Raw genomic sequence first — 19338 nt, forward strand, 5'->3', positions numbered from 1 at the left:
ATCAGTAGTCACCTAATTCTCTTCTTGTACAGATCCAGTTTAGTTTCTGTAGTTCTATCATACAACAGAATCTGTATCTCCCATCTCTTTATAATACTAATAATAATAACACCAGGAACACCTCTGAACTTTGCTTTGTTTTCCAGCGAGCAGAGCAGTGACGAAGAAGAGGGAAAGATCGAGAGGAAGAGTAAACAACGTAAGAGCGACTCAGAGTCTGAATCTGACGAGGACGAGGAGAGTGAGTCTGAAAGCAGCCAATCAGACTCTGAAGACTCGGAGTCTGAGGTGGAAGTCAAAAAGAAAAAAAAGGTATCAAAAATGATTTAGGACAGTATCAAAAGTAATAAAAGACCATCAAATAATTCACACCTTGACTTATGGATCAAACATTCCTGCACTTAGACTTCACACAGTAACATGAAAATCTTCATGAGTTCACGTCACTTTTCTTTCTTCCCCATCCAGGCCGCTGAATCTAAACCTCCTCCTAAGCCTGTCAAGAAAGACACCAAGAAAGAAAAGAAAGAAATGTCTTTGCTCGACCTTGACGACTGTGAGTTTATTTACTCTATGAGGGAGAATACAAAAATACTGAGTCACTTCAGTGAAGCAAAGGCTGTGGGCGAGGTTGTTGCTAACCCTGTGAATGTTTCACAAAATCACAATTGGTACAATTGACAGTTATATTATCTCTTGTGGGTTTCAAATTGGTACAAGAGTCTATCACAGGGCTGACATGTAGAGACAGACAACCATTCACACTCACATTCACACCTACGGGACATTTAGAGTCATCAATGAACCTATCCCCATCCTGCATGTCTTTGGACTGTGGGAGGAAGACGGAGAACACAAATAGATAGATACAGTCAGGTGTAAATTTGGGGACATCCTCGCTGAACGTGTTTCTTGCCCGTCCCTTTTCCAGTCGAACCCACTCCCTCTCCTCAAGTCACGCCGGTCAACACCTTCCTGTCCAGCAGCCTCGTGACTGACCTGGAGGGATTGTCTCTGTCTGACGCCGTGCTCTCGCCAGCAGTAAGTACATAACGTGTCTCTCATCTTCCTGGTTAGTTTCTAACTCTATTAGACAAACTGATGAGACCTGGTATTTCAGGCAGACATGGAAGTCTTTTTATACTGTAGTCTCTGCATCCTTGCTGCTTCACTGCTGCCTGCTTTCAGAAATATAACAACGTCTATCTCTCCTGCCTCCTCCTGTATTAGAAATACTTAACAATAATATATTGGGGCAATAAATGATTTGAACATTTTACGTGAGGGCCCGCCCTGGATGAACAATATGAAATATTTTGTTAGTTAACGGGCAGAAAATCCTCATCTAACCTGGATCGACCAGATAGTTCAAATAAATAAAAAAATAAAAAAATAATGTATGCCAATCTACAGTACATTAGGCAATCTCCCTATTGTATCCATCTTACTGTTAATAGGGTTAATTAAGTTTTGTACTTTAACTGTCAGTCGCTCACCCATACACAAATAATATATTGACACCACTAATGGTGGCTTTTAAATAAATATTTGACCTAAAGGCTCAGTGATGATTCAAAGAATCGTTTTGAATTTCTGTGATCCTCCAGAAAATTCTTAGTTTTACAGCCATTGTTTGTAATCATTTTACATTTGTTAGGGTCTGGGAGCATCACGCACACCTTACCACTCCAACAACAAAGTCAAAGAAAATGATTATTATGCTTCCTAATAAAACAATGTACCCATCAGTGCCTCTCTGTAAACAGTTTTCTTTATAAATAGTGAAAAATGTAAAAATGAAGCTTACATGCTAAGTGATACCAACCCTTTCTTCATCTCCTCGTCTGCCTGCAGAGCATCTCTCCCTCCAGTACACTGAAGAGCTACGAGATGCTGCACAGGATCACAGGGGAGGGTCTGTCAGTGGAGTACTGCTTCAGTCGACAACCATTCAGCCCAGACGCCAACATGGTGGCGGTGCAGATGCAGTTCACCAACAACGCCACCTCAGACACCAAGAACCTGCACATAGAGGACGTGAAGCTCCAGTCTGGGATGAGGGTCAAAGAGTTTCCAGAGATTGGTTAGTGACAGTTTGGTGGGGCCCGACAGGGACGCAAGTTCTTGTTGGATCCAAATAAGGCACAGATTTTCGATTAAAAACAACTGTAGTGTTGCGTATACTTCCTACTTCTCAGTAAGAAAAATGACCGGTGAAATAAACAATATGCAGATGATGTCCTGTTCTCCGAACCTCACTAATAGTGGGAATAAAAATATATAGGTTACGGATCATGATAGAGAAAAGTCTAGGAGTCATCAGAAACAGAAATATTTTCTTCTTTCTTGTGTATAAATAATGTAGCTCGATGACCTGGGGGTCACAAAGAGCATTACGAACCATCAGTCTCAAAGTCTTATGAGGGCCTAGAGACTGAGCATAAATACCACTAACCAGAGAAACTAGCAGAGAAATAACCAAGCCAACAAAAGCATTTTAAAGCATGAAAGTGCAAGGTAAGGGGTATATTCAAAACAAAATTAAAAGGCAGGAATATGGATGGATTGAATGGATTTATATGCTAACGGGGTATATTTTAATTCACTTGTAAAAAGTTGCCAGTATACTTAATGTCTTTGTAGTTAGTATACAAGTAAAGTATTAATATGAAACAATGCAGTGGATCTCATTAAAATTGCAACTTTGGAATAAAAAAAAGAATAAATAAAATTATCTTATGATATATATTCCTATTTCTCATGTTGGAGCTGTCTCTTTGTGCATTGCTTTCAACTGCACAGTCAAAAAAATTGGGAGTTTTTTCGTATCCAGTGAAGAACACATGTTTCATCTCAGATCAAAGTTGCTGACTGGAGGTTTAGGTTTTATTTGTGACTGTGCCTTTTTGTTCTTGTGCGTTGACAGAGCTGCTGCCAGCAGGTGAGACGGCCACAGTTGTGATGGGCATCGATTTCTGTGACTCAACACAAGCGGCAAACTTCCAGCTGTGGTGAGATGGATTCTGATGTTTTGATGTGTAGACTTCCTGTGTTTCAACACCGTCCTCCTATACTGTGTGAAGACAGACGCCAAGCTGAGTCCGCTGAGTTTGAAACTATTGGAATTGTTAAGTCTGCATGAGTCTGCGAGTGAAATAATGTTTTAAAAATATCCCAATTATGTATTGTGTACAGCACAGAGGAGTATTGAGCGGTGATGTTTAGATCTCAGAGGCTTTGTCCTTTTTAGAAAAATAATCTTCATTTCTTTAACTGGTGATTCTCTTCATTTTCAGCACTCACACCAGGAAATTCTTTGTGTCGATTCAGCCTCCGGTTGGGGAGTTGATGAGGCCCGTCTTCCTGACCGAGAATGAGTTTAAAAAGGAGCAAGGTGAGTGATAAAAGGAAAAGGGCTGTTAGTGTGTGGAGGCAAATACACAAGTAATTTCTCATATTTCCTTTCTTATTAGTGCTTCTACTTATCTATTTGTTTGTTTATTTTTCAAAACTTTATTTTCATTCATATTTCCAAGCAAAAAGAATGGGTTGACATGGGCAACAGAAATTAGGGTTTATGTTTTAGGCACATATGTAGCCACACCAGTATTTTACATATCGATCAAATCGCATGGTTAAAGACAATTTAATTAGGGATTAATCTGTTGTAAATGTATTTTCTCGATAACAGGCTTTGGAATGTCATGATTTGTTTCAGGAAATAATATATTTAGTCAAATTCAAATAGATGCTCCAGAAAGAAAAGGGAACCTGCAGCACCTTTTTGATCAAAGACGGTCTGATGTGCACATTCAATAAGTAGGAACATTGATAAAACTACTGTAATGAGTTAAAATGCAGAGGAAACATCGTTAAAACTGCTAAATAAAATGTGCATTGCATTTAAAGTAGGAGATCATCATCAGGATTTGTTAAAATATGTTTGTCCCTGTGTATCAGCTGTGGACAGATTTTGTGTCAAGTCACTAAAAAAACACCTTTAATTAGACAGGTGACCATTAGTAGTGCATAATGTGTTTTAAATTTGTATTATTTTATCGTTTTACAGTACATGCATGTGAATAATCACAGTATTGCATGACGTTTCTTTATTTCAAACTGTTTGCTGCACAATCAGTGCAGGAAACTAGGGGTCCGTCTTAATACCCACACTTACTGGTGTGAGATATATATAGGTTCATCATGCTTCACTAGAACACCCTTCATTAATGAAGGCTAGGCTCACAACTTTATTGGTGTTATTTCAATTCCATATAATGAACAATTATATACTGTAGAATAAAACATACACTATTACAGATGATTATAAAAATATATATAAATCAATAAAATAGTTAAGACATTTCCATCTCTACATAAAAGACAGCAAACATTTTATTTTTATGTTTTATATTATTTTTATGAATTAACATATTTTCCCATTAATAATAAGATATGATATGCATGCATGTTGATGTGTCAGATATACATTATGATATCCTTATCACTTCAATGAAGAAGAGCATATGTTTTATATTAAATGATAAGCATCTGTTTATAGGTTTTGGACACAAATAATATTAAGCTGAATCCACATCATTAACTTCAACGTCTTGGTGTCTGTTTGTTGTTGTCGATCATAAAACTAGCTTATCAGCACATAACCACCAACACCTGGACGTGGGACAAACTTGTCTGCCAATGATGTGTAAAAGAGTGTTGGTTTTGGGCCAGATCCTAAGTGTTTACTGATTACTTCAAATACATAAGCCAGGTTTTTCAATTACAATATGAGCAAAGTGTTTGGTAGAGCAGCTACAGACAGTTACCAGCATGCTTCTGTTGTTTGGTGGTCATTTCCCATCCTGACTAACACTGAGCGAGTTTTGAGCTCCAACAAACCCGTAGTGACTCTTTAAACATGTGTCATATCCACGGTTCCTCCCTCTTCGTACTGTCCCCAATAGAGAAGCTATTACTAGGTAAGTTGATAGATTTGTTTTCCCCAGCCATCTCCGTGCCCACCTGCCTTTTAGTCAACCTCACACAGACCCCCACTCCCCTCAACCTCCTTCTCCCGAGCTCCTCCCTCCTCTAACTCCTCCGGCTGACTCCCCCTCCTGCCCCCCGCCTAATCAACAATTAACTGCATCTTCAGGTCTGTAGCTGCAGACAGACTCACCTGCACTAACCTGCATCTTATTAAAGGGGCTCACACCCTGCTTCACCGGGAATGACTGGAAATGCTCATCCACTGATCTCGATTCACTCTTCAAGCACCGTGTGGACAAAACATAACAATAATAATGACATCTGGCTCGTTCATATTTCTGTTTCCTGAGCTTTCAAGCTGCTGATGACTGACCATGTTGGGAAGTGTTGCGATGTCACGATGCAGGTTGAAAGACATCTTGACGCCTAAAATCAATCTATATTGTGCAGAAGAGTGAGATATTCTCTTTAGACGCCTTTGCTTAACAATTATATTCCCTAGAGATTTTCATTTTCAGATTATATTCTGATAAATTAATTAATTATTATGTTCAGTGTTTTCCAGTCTTTTTGGCTCAGGACCAGTTAAAGGGCAAGTGTGTAGGAGTTAGGGGGGCAGTGTTGGCAGAAATGGAATATAATATTTATTATTTTTTTGTAATCACCTAAAAATAAGAATCACTTTTGTAAGTTTAGAATGAGCCGTTTATACCTACATATACCTCTTTATAAAAAAAAAGAAAATAAAAAATAATCATGTTTTGTTTCCTACACTGTGTATTTGTGTTGTGATGATTCGGAAGTTGTGGTTTAATCTATAAAATGGGAGAAAATTGAGATAATTGCTCATCACAGCCATTAATATGCTCGTCACAGCCATTATCAACAATCAAAAAATCTATTCAAATTTTACAATGATATCAAGTGATTTAAAAAAAAAATGCAGTCTTACATTAAAGATGTAAATGTTTTTGCATTTTTGGTTGATACATGACTGAAACGATTATTAGATTAACTACGTTTTTGATTAATTTTCTGTCAGGAGACTAATGGTTTCAGCACTCATTTGAATTATGTGTAATCAAGACTTTCAACCGGATGTCTCAATGTCTTTTGACCTGCAAAGTGTTGGTGCTGTGGAACAAAATGTCTTATTTTCAGACTAAATTGAAACCTCATGAACAAGTTTGCTTATTTATTTATTGTTTGAAATCATGAAGGAAGGAAACTGAGTCCCTCCTCTACTGTGTTCAGTGGAAAGCACCTGTGCATTCCAGTTGAAGCTTCAGTAGCATTTTGGAAGCACTTATGTGTTGAAATCACTGTAGTGTTAGCCCTATATACAGTATTTCTATATAATACTGTAGTATATGTCTGTAGCTGGCAGATATCCGAAACAATTATATATTTTATTTGACTTCTTACATAAAACAGCACAGTATTGAGTCCCCACACTGATACTGTACAAGCAGCACCTTATTATTATGTATCGCTGTGTTATTAATAACTGCTTCGCATTTTATGCTGCTTGGAGAGAGAAAATGAGCTACAACCTAGCTGCTTCCCCAGTGTTATCAGTGCTCTACTCACTCTTCTGCAGGTCAGCTGATGGGTATGAACGAGATCACGGAGAAGCTAACCCTGGACGCAAAATGCCGGAATGAACACGCCATCGTCCAGAGGGTGACCACCGCCGCCAACCTCAGCAGAGTCCCCTGTGGTTCAGATAAAGAGTGCAGGTGAGAAGATGAATGGAACCTCCTCCTGTCAGAGATCCTGTTCATGTTCAAACATTTCAGGAATTATTAAAGTAGTCATCATATACAGTATATAGCAATCATGCTATCAAAAGCTTGTATGTCTGCTCCACCTCTATGGTGGAGTAGCATATACAGGGTCACCCATAAAGTTAAGTAATTGGGACACAAGATGTCATCATCGCACCTGGTCAAAAGTGATTACTGATGCATTTAAATGGGAATAAACAGGATTGTGTCTGAAAACAAAATATTCCAACTTTATAGGCAACAATGTATAATAATACAAATGGTACACTGTCAGTGGCTGGAACAGATTTCACTTTTAAAGGGAAGGAGGCCGGGTTGGTTGTTTTCTTTCAATTTACAACGTTAACCACGTGTTGTCGGCGGCTGTGGCGCAAAGGGAGAGCGAGTCGTCCTCGAGATCGGCAGTTCGAATCCCGGCTTCCACATGCCAAAGTGTACTTTGGCAAAATACTGAACCCCAAATTTTTTCCCTGGCATGTGCCATCAGTGTGTGAATTAGTGTTTATGACTGTTCGATTTGCTCCTGCAGGCATCTCTTCTGCCATCTGTGTGTGAGTGTAGCCTGAATGTAGTGTAAAGCGTCCTGAGTAGTCCAGAAAAGTGCAGGTCCATTTGTAAACTGTTTTTATTGTGCATTATTGTCGACAAACCTGCTGATTGACACTCATGTGTGTCCCTCCTTTATTCTGTTGCTTCATCTTTACTTCTGATCTTTGCTGCTTTGACCTCAGTCCTCCTGTTCCTCCTCCTGCTCATCCTGTCCACAGGTTCGCATCCAGGACGGTGACCAGCGGCAGCCTGGTGTTGGTCTCCGTGGTGACCAAAGAGGAAGGAGCCGCCCAGCTGACGGTCAACTGTGAGAAAATGGTGATCGGCACGATGCTGGTGAAGGACATCCTTCTGGCTCTGACCCAGTGATGTGACCTTTTGTCCTCTGCCCCCTCACCCTAGCATACCTCTCACATATCGTCCATCACACGTGTAGCATCTCCTCCGTTCTCCTGTTAGCAGCGTCGCCGAGGGCGTTTTCAGAACTCTAGATTGTGGTTTTGTTCAAGAGCCCTCTTCATTCAGAAACTACTCCTATATTAACTGAATGCCACAGCTGTATGTGATGTTTACGACAATCAGACATGACCTGATATGAAATCCCTCTCTTACTTTCAACTTTTCTTACATGTCGTTATACAAAAATACTTATTTTGGAATGTACTTTCCTTCCCACAAAGAGCCAGTTGAACTCCCATTCATGAGTCAAAAATGATTCATGCATCTTTTAAAACTTAAATGTACTTAAAATGGAAAATAGCTCCCACCTACACACCTGGGTGTGAACTAATCGTGCAGAATTTGCTCGCTGAATGAACAGGAGGTGAGCTTATGGGTTCAAGTATAGAAAATGTATGAATGCTGTTTTTTAAGTTTTGTCTGTGGAATAAGTAAGACGATCCCAATCCAGGAGGAAGATAAAGGAGGCCATTCACATCCAATGTAACCCCCCAAAATATGAACATCTGTAAAGATGTGACCTTACGTTGATACTTACGTCATTTGATAACAACTATCTGCTGGGGAAGGACTTGAGATGCAGTTTAACGTTTCAAGAACACAAAGTTAGTGAACCTTGTGTTAGGAATGTTTTAATAAAAATAGAGGTATTTCTCTAAATCTACTCTAACACATAAAACGATCCAGTTTCACTCATAAAAAGTTTTATTTTCTTTAGAAATAAGCTGCCCAAGTAAGTTATTCTTATTCTTTTCAAAGTGGAAGCCGAAGTTTGTCACACGTTTAGCTTGCTAATAGCCATCAGACTAATTAAAGATGTAGATAATATAAGTAATAGTTTATATGATGTATACGTTTCCCCAAAATACATCACCACAATAAAACACAGACTGTAAGATCAGCATAATCAATTCCCGTCATTACTTGAATGTAGCATGAAGGCTCCACTGAGAGAAGGACTAACTATAACTGATTAATTCCATTTTGGCACTTGTTGTTAATCAATAACTCAACCGCTCTTTGCAATAAATACAAATTTTCATCTCAAATTCTATGATTTTAAGCATCTGCCTCACTGTCATAGGGCACATAGCATATTCATTAAAATAAGTGGGGCATTTATAAAAACTGAAGATGTATAAATGTTAATGTGTGTATTGCAACATATTGTAATACAGTACTACTATAAGGATGGTGTGCTGCGTGTGTGTGTGTGTGCATTTAGCTGTTTTTAAAATTACTCAAAATGACACTTGAAATCATAATGAAACACATTATAATAACCAACAAGTAGGAAATATTTTGTCTTTGATAAATTTGACCGACAAACCTCTTTCTCACACATTTCTGCTTTGAATGTTATTTATCGCAACATTTTAAATATTACTGAAACAAGTAACATTAGTCACCAAATTCTATGTGGCTTCAAATCATATATTTATTATTGAATAACCTGCTACTTATTTTCTTAACACATGTTCATTGTTTGCCCATGAAATGTGATAAAATATTAGTTCCCATCTTCTTGGTTGCAAAATGTTCAGTTTAATTCCAAAAAGGAATTTTAAAAAATGTATTCAAATTGAAACCAGCAGTTATATATTTGCTTAAAATCGATTAGATTATCAAACAACAGATTATGAAAATAGCTGATTTGTTTTCTATCGATCGTTTATGTTTTAACAAATTCTCAACTGACACTTTGCCTTGAAACTATCCGGAATTTTTAAATGAATAGTTCAACTTTTTGGGAAATATTCGCTGTCTTGTCGAGAGCTAGACAAAGAAAATCGACAACACATCGTCATGTTTGTACTGTGCAAACATCTGTTCAGCTTAGAACAGCTAGCATCCCAGTTAGCTCTTCCCAAAACGAACAAAATAGCACTATTTGTAATTTTTTAAACTTAAAGCCACATTGAGTAAGATTTGTTGCTTGCTATTTGAAAATACAACATTCAACATTGGCCGCTCCCTCAATGAGTTCTATGCTCCATTAAACCAACACGTCTTGATTCGTCATCTTTAGAGGTGTTGCTATAGATTTTACTTTTGGACAGAACGAGGCTAACGGTTTGCTTTTCTGGCTCTGTGCTAAGCGAACAGGCTATGCTAGCTACATACCATACAGACAATTATAGATTATAATTGAAATGGTGCTCATGATATCACCAAACACTTTTAAATGGAGTGTTACCCTGTCATTTGTCAGGCGAGACTGTTTTCATGCCTTTTGTTTGGATTTCAGGTCAGAGGTCATGTGGCTTCTCTTTTGTTATGGACCCTCAGTTGTCCGGCTGCATGTTTCTTGTCTTTTTAACACAATATCTGCATATTTATTTATTGTTTTCTTTACTGTTGGAAATTGTGTTTTACCAGAATATATTACAGTCAAACTTCAGCCCTTGTCATAGAAAAGTAAGCGGCAGCAGTCGATGGTTTTATTTTGGCCTTTTTTTCTACCTGATACATAGTTTAACTTTAAACCACTCAGACCTGACATTTCCAGCCACTCCATCACAGTCATGGTGAAGAATGTAAAGAGTTAGAAATTCTACTTTTAATGTAAAGTTGCACCGAGAAAAAGACTGCTTTCACAGAAAACAGTTGCATAAAATAATTTACTTCATGTTTGGTCATTAGTTTTTATCGGCATCGGCTTTCAAATATCCAAAGTGTGTTTTATTCATACTCTGTGTGTGGTTGTGAAATGTGGTCCTGAAGTATTACAAGTTTATTTATTATACAAATAAAAAAAAATACAGATACATTCTCATGTGTCTCATGTATTTTCTCAAAAGACACCATGTAATCCGTCTGAAAGAGATGCTTTCAGAAATTTCAGGGACCATCCTCATTTTCTGGTGCTTTCAAGAGTGGTGAAAAGTTTACATTAGACTAACTCGCTACATTTCCTCAAGTACCTTACTTATATTTTTCAACGTTATTTGCCTACTGCGGCTGTAATCTAGTTGCTCGGGGCAACGGTCTGCTGTCAATTTGTTCAAGATGCAAAAACAAGCACTTCTATCAGATGTATTTATTTACAGTGAGTTACATTACAGGCCGTTAAGCAGCATTTATTTATTTGTTTATTTCGGGCATGTCCGTTAAATCATCATCACACATATTGCTCACACAGTAAAAATGAATACACATGGCCGAAAGGGAAGCGGGAGAAGCCGTGGCTTATCTAGTCCCGCCCCCATAGCATTCTCCCTCAAGTATGGACCAATATTAAAAATTTCTGTCCCTTAACAAAAAATGTGGGAAAATAGGGTCCAGGTTGAAAAATACCTAAATTACACTTTAAGTACAATACATTTTCATATTTTATGCTATTGTATACTTCGACTTCACTACATTTCAGAGGGAAATGCCGTCCCTTTTACTCCACTGCAGTTGTATTAAGATTGTATTTAAACAGAACATATAAGCTTTTGCTAAACATTAAACCAGTGATTAAACCTGGTTCTAAACTCAACCAGTTGCAACAGTAAAATGCAGTTTAAAGGTTCAAAGTTGAATCATGTAATTAGATAAAAATCTATAAACTGCAATAATCAGTAACAGATGACATTTTACTGCAGAACTCTAACTCTATACTTTTAGCGGATACGCTGATAATACTTTTACTTGGACATTTTTTAATGCAGGAATTTTACTAGTAGTAAAGTGTGTTCATATTGTATTGGTACTTGTACTTAAGTGAAGGAACTAAATACCTTTACCACCACTATCAGTAAAACATACACAACTGAGATGAAAAATAGTGCTGTTTATTTAAAAAATAAAATCAGTCACAAGACAGCTTTATAGATTCACCGATGAGAATATGAGCCCATCAACAATGTGGCCACTCTGTAATGAAGGTCTGCACATGTTCGGGTCCTTTTCACAAAAATGATGATCTTTGGTTCATAATGCTCATCCACAGGAATGCTGAACTGGTGTGGTGCAGGTTGTGCAGGAAAATGCACATATATACGGAGTTTAAAGAAATTACACTTATTATTACATAGTAAACTAGGAATTAAAGCCAATGTGGAATGTGCAGTGTATTTTCTTTTCAGACATGAATAGATACAACTATTTTAAAAGGACAAACCCTTGCAACCCAATTCACAATAGCCCTTATCATGAGAGCCAATTCGAGCGTAAACATTTTTGACCATTTTTACTTCCATTTCCACATCACCTTATGTGTAAACGATGCATTTTGAAGAAATAAATGTTTGATAAATCACACCTTTGTTGTTGCATGTTAATGAAAACATAAAAACATAAATACTTTTTAACATAAATTAGACCTAGTTAATGCATTTACGAGGAGTGAACAGACTCCTCAACAGTTACAACAAACGTCAGTGATGGCTAGCCTTTCATGTTAGATTATCACATTCACTGTTATATGTAGGCTACAGTACAAACATTCAGGCTCCCTCGTGTGGCTCAAAGATGTACTGCAGATATAATTATTACTATTTTCAGAAATAATTTCTTTGGTGACCGAAATAAAATCTCCCACCTGTGGGGCTCGACCCAAACTTAAAAAATGACTCAGAAAATAAGACTTTTGTGGAGTATAGAGACTGGCAAACTTTCTAAAGGAGTCCATCTTTCTATGACTCACGTCTGGTAAGAATGTCAATTCCTCACAAGCTCACAATATAGACATTATCGTACACCAGCACTTCATTTTCTCTTCACTCACTTTCCTGAATAACATTTGTTCGAAGGTAGAGACGTCCCGACGTCTTTTCCCCGTATCTGTAATTGTTGGCATTTTAAAGAAGGCACCATAAAAAGGCACAGAGAAATGACAGAAGGCACAGGATTCAAGCGTCCTCTGGGAGCAGAAAAGGAAGATAAACCATCAGAACAACAACAGTCATCCTCCAGTCTGCTTCCATAAGGACATTATGAGGATGTTTTATAATAATTCATAGAAAATAATGTTATCCTGAGCGATCAGGCGAGCTCAGTCTGCCTGGTTTGTGGAAGCAAAAAAGCCACCAGTCCTCCGGTCAGCAGCAGAGCCGACACCAGCAGGATCGGTATGGCACAGTTTGTGTCCACCAACTTTCCAAAGGCTATGTTACCCATGATGGCTGCCACTCTACCCACTCCTGTGAAGAACCCAACAGCAGAGGACCTGAGGGACAGAAGGAAGAAGAGAAACACCAGGACACATGAACAGCTGTTGTAATTACTAACAACAGTTCTAATTCATATGTGTGTAACCTCACACTTTCCCAAAATTGTGACGATTCCTGCTGATTTACTTTGACAGTTTAGTTGCAAGGTTTTCTGTCCCGTTTTCCACATTGTTTAAAAATACAGCTAATAGTAATAAGTATGATATTTAAATGTAAAGCTGAATAAAGAAAACAGATTACACTTTTTTAGATTAGATCAAAGGTGAAACAGTACAAATTAAATATAACATGTAATATCATTTATCAGAGTTGAGTTGAAGGACTATAAGTAAAACATGGCCAAAAGCTTGGAAACATTTAACTGAATGGTGTGGCTTGTGATAAGTTATGTTCTGCTGAAAACATGAATTGTAAGTTCACCCATTTAAAGTATTTCTTTTTTTTTTTAGGTCTGAAGAGTTCAAAGTATCCAGCATGTGAAAAAAGCTGAAGTGTGAGAAAATACTTTTATTTTTATAGAAGTGATCCAAGTTAAAAAGAAACATAACTCGGTAATTAAAAATCCAAATTGACAGAGAAATCTAAAGCGGCATGCTTAAGAACAGTTACCGTAGCTGGGTCGGGTACATCTCTGTTCCCAGCACATCAAGGGCGTTCCAGGTAATCACAGACACGCCGCTGAAGATGCAGGACAGAACCAGACTCTGAGCTTTGGTCTTGACCACATAGATGAAGAAGACACTCAGACTGGACAACAGCAGGCTGCAGACTAGAGACGCACCAAAGAAGGTGGAGAGATTTAGGGTAACTGCATACATGACGACAACGAGGAGATTATTATTATTATTAGATAGTCTCAGGTTTATACTGAGAGACTCACTCATTAGAGTCTTTCCTCCAATGCGGTCCATCATTAGAATGGTGAATATGTTTCCCGGTAAGTTTGATGAAGCAGTGATGAAGGTCTCCATATACACTGTGAGGTGAGGAAGATATAGGAAGGTTAAGAAGAAGCATCTATTCATCAGTTTTCTTTACCAGATTATTATTTTTCTGGGTTGCAGGGGGCTGGAGCCTATCCCAGCATGCAGTGGGGTGGGCCTAAATGGGTAATGCTTTATTTTACAGGCCTGTAATTCTCCTGGAAAGAACTGTATAAATTGAAAATAATCATAAATAAAATGAAAGAAAAGCTAGATTTGAACCTGTTTATTATTGAAGCTTCATTTTCCATATTTTCCGAATTGTATTCTGGCCTGTAGGTTAGTATCCATGTTAACAAACAGTTAATTGGAATTGGAATTCCTAAAATAATTTATTGGCATTAAATGGAAGTGTAGCCACTGAAAAGTGAAGTGACACTATTTTCTCTATAATTAGAATACAATAAAAATTATTTTCATGAAACTTCTTGGAAACTATGAGAACATTTCCAAAAACACTGCCAGAAAACATTCAAATCTAGAGGCAATTTAGAGTCTCCAATTGACTGGAAACACAATATACTTTAACAAAAATGTTGCTGGAGCTTTCTTTGGGGATTAGTCTGATCATTTCTTCTTTACTTTTAAGAGTCAGAACTGAATTTCAAATTCAAGTCTTGCAAAAGGATGACAAAATGTACTGAGACAAACAAGTGAAGTGACCTGAAAAAAAAAAAAAAAACATCCTGAGCACAGTGTCTTTTCATTTTGAATATTTTAGACACTCCTCTTAATATTATCAATACCTCTGGCTGAGCTACAGCTGTATGCTACATGTACAGTTCTGTGTTTTCTGACTGCAGTAAAATCTGCTTGAATTCTTTGTCATCCCAGATACACACCTGCTGTCTTGACCGGGTAGCAGCTTTGGTTGCGGATTGGAGAGGGAAGGGACACATTGGCACAGGGAGCACCACCTTCCTCAATTCTCTCAAAGAGCTCCGGGAACCACATCCACAGCCCGTAGTAACTACACACATACACAAAAAAGGAGTCCTACAATGAGACTGCAGTAGTTTTGTATGAAGCATCACAGACAAATTGGTCATGTTAAACGTCTTTTTTGCTTTTCAAGTACCATGATTTCATGTTGTTGAAGATGACTTATTCACAATGGTTGCCTCTCGCTGCCTAAAGTAGATTTATTATATCAGCAATGTTAAAACACACGTGATGAGAATAAAAGCCCTAGACTTACACAATTCTGATAACATATATATATATGTTACATATATATATAAAAAAGAGAAGTCCACTTTCACTGCAGAGGCTCTCTTAAAATGGGATTTCTCACCCGAAGGAGATGCAGTAGAAGATGATTACCAGAACGATGCTCCTGGATTTGAGTGAACCATTAAACATCTGTTTAATGGGCATGAAGGCCTGCAAGTAGAAAAAATACATTATTTTAGATGACAGTGACAAATAGCAATAATGAAGGAAATAACAAGTCAAAGTTACAGTTTTGCTGCTTTTCTTTTCTATATGAAAGCAAAGCTAATATATTTGCGTTTTGGACTGTAAAACAATGATTTTACAAAAAACAAAATAACTATAAATTGATTGATTAGGAAAGAATGAATATACTGTACAGTTATTATGTTGTGTCTGTAAGCACCTAGGTCCTGAGAAACATCATCTCATTTCATGGTGTACCATGTAAATAGATGGAATGACAAATAAAATCTGACCCGACAATGCAAATAACAGTGAGCTGAAACTCTAAACCTGGGTCCAGGCAATATCACAGCAAGTTGTGCCCTGCAGGACCCATGGAAGGTTAAGACAAAAAAAGTTACACCAGGTTCTACAAGGACACATACTGAACAGTGATGGAGCCTGTGGGTTGATGTCGAAGACAGGCATGTCACTTCAATATACACAGCGGAATTTTAAAATGTGCTTTTACACAGTTCTGCAGCAGTCTGACTCAGACAACCTCTGAATCATCGCTGGGGATGTCAAGTTTGTGACATTACCTTTTTCAAAGTACAGGCAAGTCTCTCTCTGCGTGAACCCCAGACTCTGTTCTCCTGCTTTTCCCCTTTTTGCTGGGCGCTGGTGCACAAACCAAATTCCTTCAATAGAATACAAAATAAGAGTCTTTACACATGCGGTAGATTATTATACTGTAGAATGAAGCAAGGAATGTCACATTTATCCACCAAACTAGGACACGGAGTCCTAAAGGCATAAGAAATAATTTCGGTCATACCGGTAAATCCTTTCCCCTTCGCCACATGTTCAGCGCAAACATCTGTTGGAAGACATGGATTGCCTCTTTCTCCCGTCCAGCCTGGCAAAGACAGGATGAATATCTCAAGGACAGCTCATTAGAAAATAGAAGGCCACAAACACGAGTCTGGTCTCATACCTCCATGAGGAACTTGGGGCTTTCAGGCATTAGCAGCTTGAAGACGAGGGCTGAGGTGAGGCTGGGAACAGAGCAGAGCACCACAAACAGTCTCCAGCTCTGGAAGTCCAGTGTTCCCAGTGAAAAATGTACCCAGGTTCTTGGAATCACCAGCCAGGCCAGCCCTGCAGACACATCTGTCAATTTCTACTAGAATTCAGTGTTTTTATCTTAGTTTGATGCCTCTGACCCCAAAGTTCATAAGTCAAGTGTTTGAGACATATCAAAATCATTAAGATGTTTAAGGCAAGAATTATTTAACCTGGTATTAATCTAGTTCTGGGACTTCAGACACCAGATGTATACATTTTAGCTACAACTATGAGCCTAGACAGACACTGAATTCACTGAATTGTAGATGTGTTGGTAGGGAACACATTCAGGGAAGAACATTTTAACTGGCCCTCTCTCCCTTCCTCCCCCCGTATATCTGTCTGTATCAAATAAATAACAATTTTCAAAAATCCAATACAGTTAGAGAATACGGAGAGAAGATTCCACTAACAGGTTCAGCTTTTTTTTTTAGAAAATGGAAAATATAACTGTCTACCTAAGGCTAATAGAAGAGAAATGTTAACCCCTTGATGCGCTTCGTGATTATTGATGAGTCATAAGTTCCACTTGGCACACTTACACAGAGCAGAGCCATCATCAATTAATTTGTAGCATCTGTGTTTTTCCTGCTGGAGTGTGACAAGTCTAAACATCTGAATAACTACACCAGCTAATATGCAATAATACACACAAAATATGTGCATGTGACTCCATAAATAGAACTTGTGCTTACAACTTTAAACATGAAATTATGTTATTAACTTTTCACACTAACATTGTTTTAGTTATGTGTTTTTCCAACCTGCAGCCAGGATGTTTCCTGCCATCCAGAAGGTGGCCAGGGCGCTGATCATTGCACCTCTCCTCAGCCGGGGCATAAATTCTGAGAAGTAGGAGAAGATAACAGGTATCGACCCGCCGACCCTGCAGAAAGGGAAAACAGCTGTTACTCTTGAGAAGTTTTTTTGCAACTCTTTACTCATTTTGGCTTATTATGGCAATTGAAAAGGTTACGCTGGTTGGTCAAATGAGGGAACAACTAAAGTGAAGGAACATGTAGGTGTCCTGGGAATTACCATGATGGCTGATTACAATACGATCATGGAAATGTCCTACATTCAGTGGGTTGCCATCAGCTAAATAACTTGAAAAACGAAATAGTAAATGTATGTTAATCATGTGCGCACCCGATGCCGCTGATGAGCCGCAGCAACAGGAAAAGCCAGAACCACGGAGCCATGCTGGCCAAACCTCCAAACACCCCGTTAACCGTCAGGGACACAACCAAGACCCTACGACGTCCCTTCTGATCAGCCAAGTAACCCCACATGTAGCCACCCACCATCATTCCTAGAAAACAGGAATTAAAACAATAATATACAAAGATTAGTATTGAACACTAAGCCAATACATTAGCCAATGTATTAAATGATTGTGATTCACCGAGGAAAATGCTGGCAGTGAGCAGGCCCATGTCTGAAGAGCTCAACAGCAGATCGCAGCGCGCTGTTGGCAGTAGAAAAGAGACACAGAGAATCTCCACAGCATCGCTGGCATTGGCCCAACCGCACACCACCAACAGCAGCCAGTGGAACAATCCAAAACCTGAGTAAAACCAGAAAAAAAGCATTAAAAGACGAAAAGATTAAAACAAAATGCCATTTACCATGGTATGTAGTAGAGGTAACCCTCCTGTTTAAAGAGTTGCTGTAATCATCAAAACAGAACTTACCAGTTTCTTCTCCTATAAAAACGCAGTCATATGTTGACTTCCCCATGTTTCACCTTACAGTCTATTGTAATATTTATGTTTAAGAGCAGCACAAAAATGACAACTTAAAGTAACAACACCATCATCAAACTGTATACCTGCTTCCTCTACTGCTTCTTCATATGTTAGTTTTCTCGTTGTGGTTCCACCAGCATCATATGTGACGTTTGATGCTGTCCTGTCGAAAATCATTTCACCTAAAGAGCAGCAAAAACACACACAAAACGCTCAAGTGAAACAGCAGTTCCAGGAAGTATATTTGAGATGTTCATTTTGGTGGTAGCCTACCATCAAGCCAGACAGTATAAAAGAGGTTAATGGCAGTAGTGTTTGCATCTGTCACTGAAGCTTGCACAGTTTTCCAGTACCTATTTGACCACACCCTCTCCTGGAAGGGTAGTGATATGATTATCTAATGATAGCACTCAATACCTCTTCTGGCAGCATGGAGTCATGTAGAAGGACAACAATGAGTAAAATTGAGTTTTTCATCGAATTGCTGTCACTTTTCCCACAAACAAACTATTATACTATATTCCGATAATGGAATAATTAGTGGGGCATGTCAAACAAAAATGTCTTATGTAATAATGATTATCTTTGGTCTTGGGGAAATTGTGGACATTTTCTCTATTCTCTCACATTCTATAGGCACAAGAATTTCACTGAGAAAATAAGCAGCAGATTCATCTAAGTCTTCTTATGTTTCTATCGATTCATTATTAAATAATGGATTGTTTGCTCTGAAGAACATAAGAAATAGTGAATATGCCCACAAAACTGCGTTGGGCCCTTAAAGCTACTAACGGAGAATCACTGAAGGATACGTAGCGTGTATCGCGGTTTGTCTGGTTATTTCCTTGAATTAAACATGAGGTAACCGCTGAGAGGGGAAATGATGTGATGGAGTGGCAACAACTTTTACCTTCATCTGAGTCCAGCGCGTCTGGCGCTACGTAGTCACCGGTGAGAAGCGGCTCGCGTGCCTCTGCGTCTCCGGTATGCACGTGACGAAACATCCCCCCTAAAATACGTCTCTCTTATGGGTAATGATTAAAACCGCAACTCCTGTCCAGGTCCATGTTCCGGTCGTAACATCTGTCTCATGACTCCCAAGCTTTCGGGTAGCTAACAGTGAAGCTAACCTGACAAGAAGGAGGACCAGGAAGTA

The 19338-nt window shown here is 38.5% G+C and overlaps 2 protein-coding genes across 13 annotated transcripts in view; one reads left to right on the plus strand and one right to left on the minus strand.

Moving 5' to 3' along the window:
- The window catches only part of ap3b2 (adaptor related protein complex 3 subunit beta 2), a 41841-nt gene extending 31261 nt beyond the window's left edge, over nt 1–10580 (plus strand). For 7 of the 12 annotated variants that reach the window (XM_084016901.1, XM_084016902.1, XM_084016903.1 and 4 more), the window contains 8 exons: nt 147–312; nt 469–556; nt 932–1041; nt 1855–2083; nt 2927–3011; nt 3297–3394; nt 6593–6731; nt 7511–10580. In XM_084016901.1, the coding sequence (XP_083873027.1) occupies nt 147–312; nt 469–556; nt 932–1041; nt 1855–2083; nt 2927–3011; nt 3297–3394; nt 6593–6731; nt 7511–7697 (1102 nt within the window). In that variant the 3' untranslated portion in view covers nt 7698–10580. The remainder of the gene's footprint in view (nt 1–146; nt 313–468; nt 557–931; nt 1042–1854; nt 2084–2926; nt 3012–3296; nt 3395–6592; nt 6732–7510) is intronic. The other 5 variants (XM_084016894.1, XM_084016895.1, XM_084016897.1 and 2 more) reach the window with 1 other exon arrangement.
- Nucleotides 10581–11002: 422 nt separating this feature from the next.
- sv2 (synaptic vesicle glycoprotein 2) lies at nt 11003–19338 on the minus strand. The gene is made up of 13 exons (XM_084017757.1): nt 19093–19338; nt 18266–18364; nt 17840–18001; nt 17584–17746; nt 17199–17320; nt 16304–16467; nt 16145–16225; nt 15909–16007; nt 15224–15312; nt 14772–14899; nt 13827–13922; nt 13556–13715; nt 11003–12942 (listed from the first exon to the last, which is right to left on the minus strand). Exons 1-13 carry the CDS (start codon nt 19184–19186, stop codon nt 12759–12761), a joined length of 1641 nt encoding a protein of 546 aa, XP_083873883.1. The 5' UTR covers nt 19187–19338; the 3' UTR covers nt 11003–12758.

This window comes from Eutrigla gurnardus, assembly GCF_963514095.1.
Source record: "Eutrigla gurnardus genome assembly, chromosome: 9".
Lineage (NCBI taxonomy): Eukaryota > Metazoa > Chordata > Actinopteri > Perciformes > Triglidae > Eutrigla > Eutrigla gurnardus.

Excerpts from the sequence above, each read along its gene's own strand:
- sv2 (XM_084017757.1), bottom strand. The coding sequence starts at position 19,186 with ATGTTTCGTCACGTGCATACCGGAGACGCAGAGGCACGCGAGCCGCTT. Across the intron at positions 14,900-15,223 it reads TTCTACTGCATCTCCTTCGG|TTACTACGGGCTGTGGATGT; the intron begins GTGAGAAATCCC and ends GTATGTGTGTAG. Across the intron at positions 12,943-13,555 it reads ATGTACCCGACCCAGCTACG|GTCCTCTGCTGTTGGGTTCT; the intron begins GTAACTGTTCTT and ends TCTGTCCCTCAG.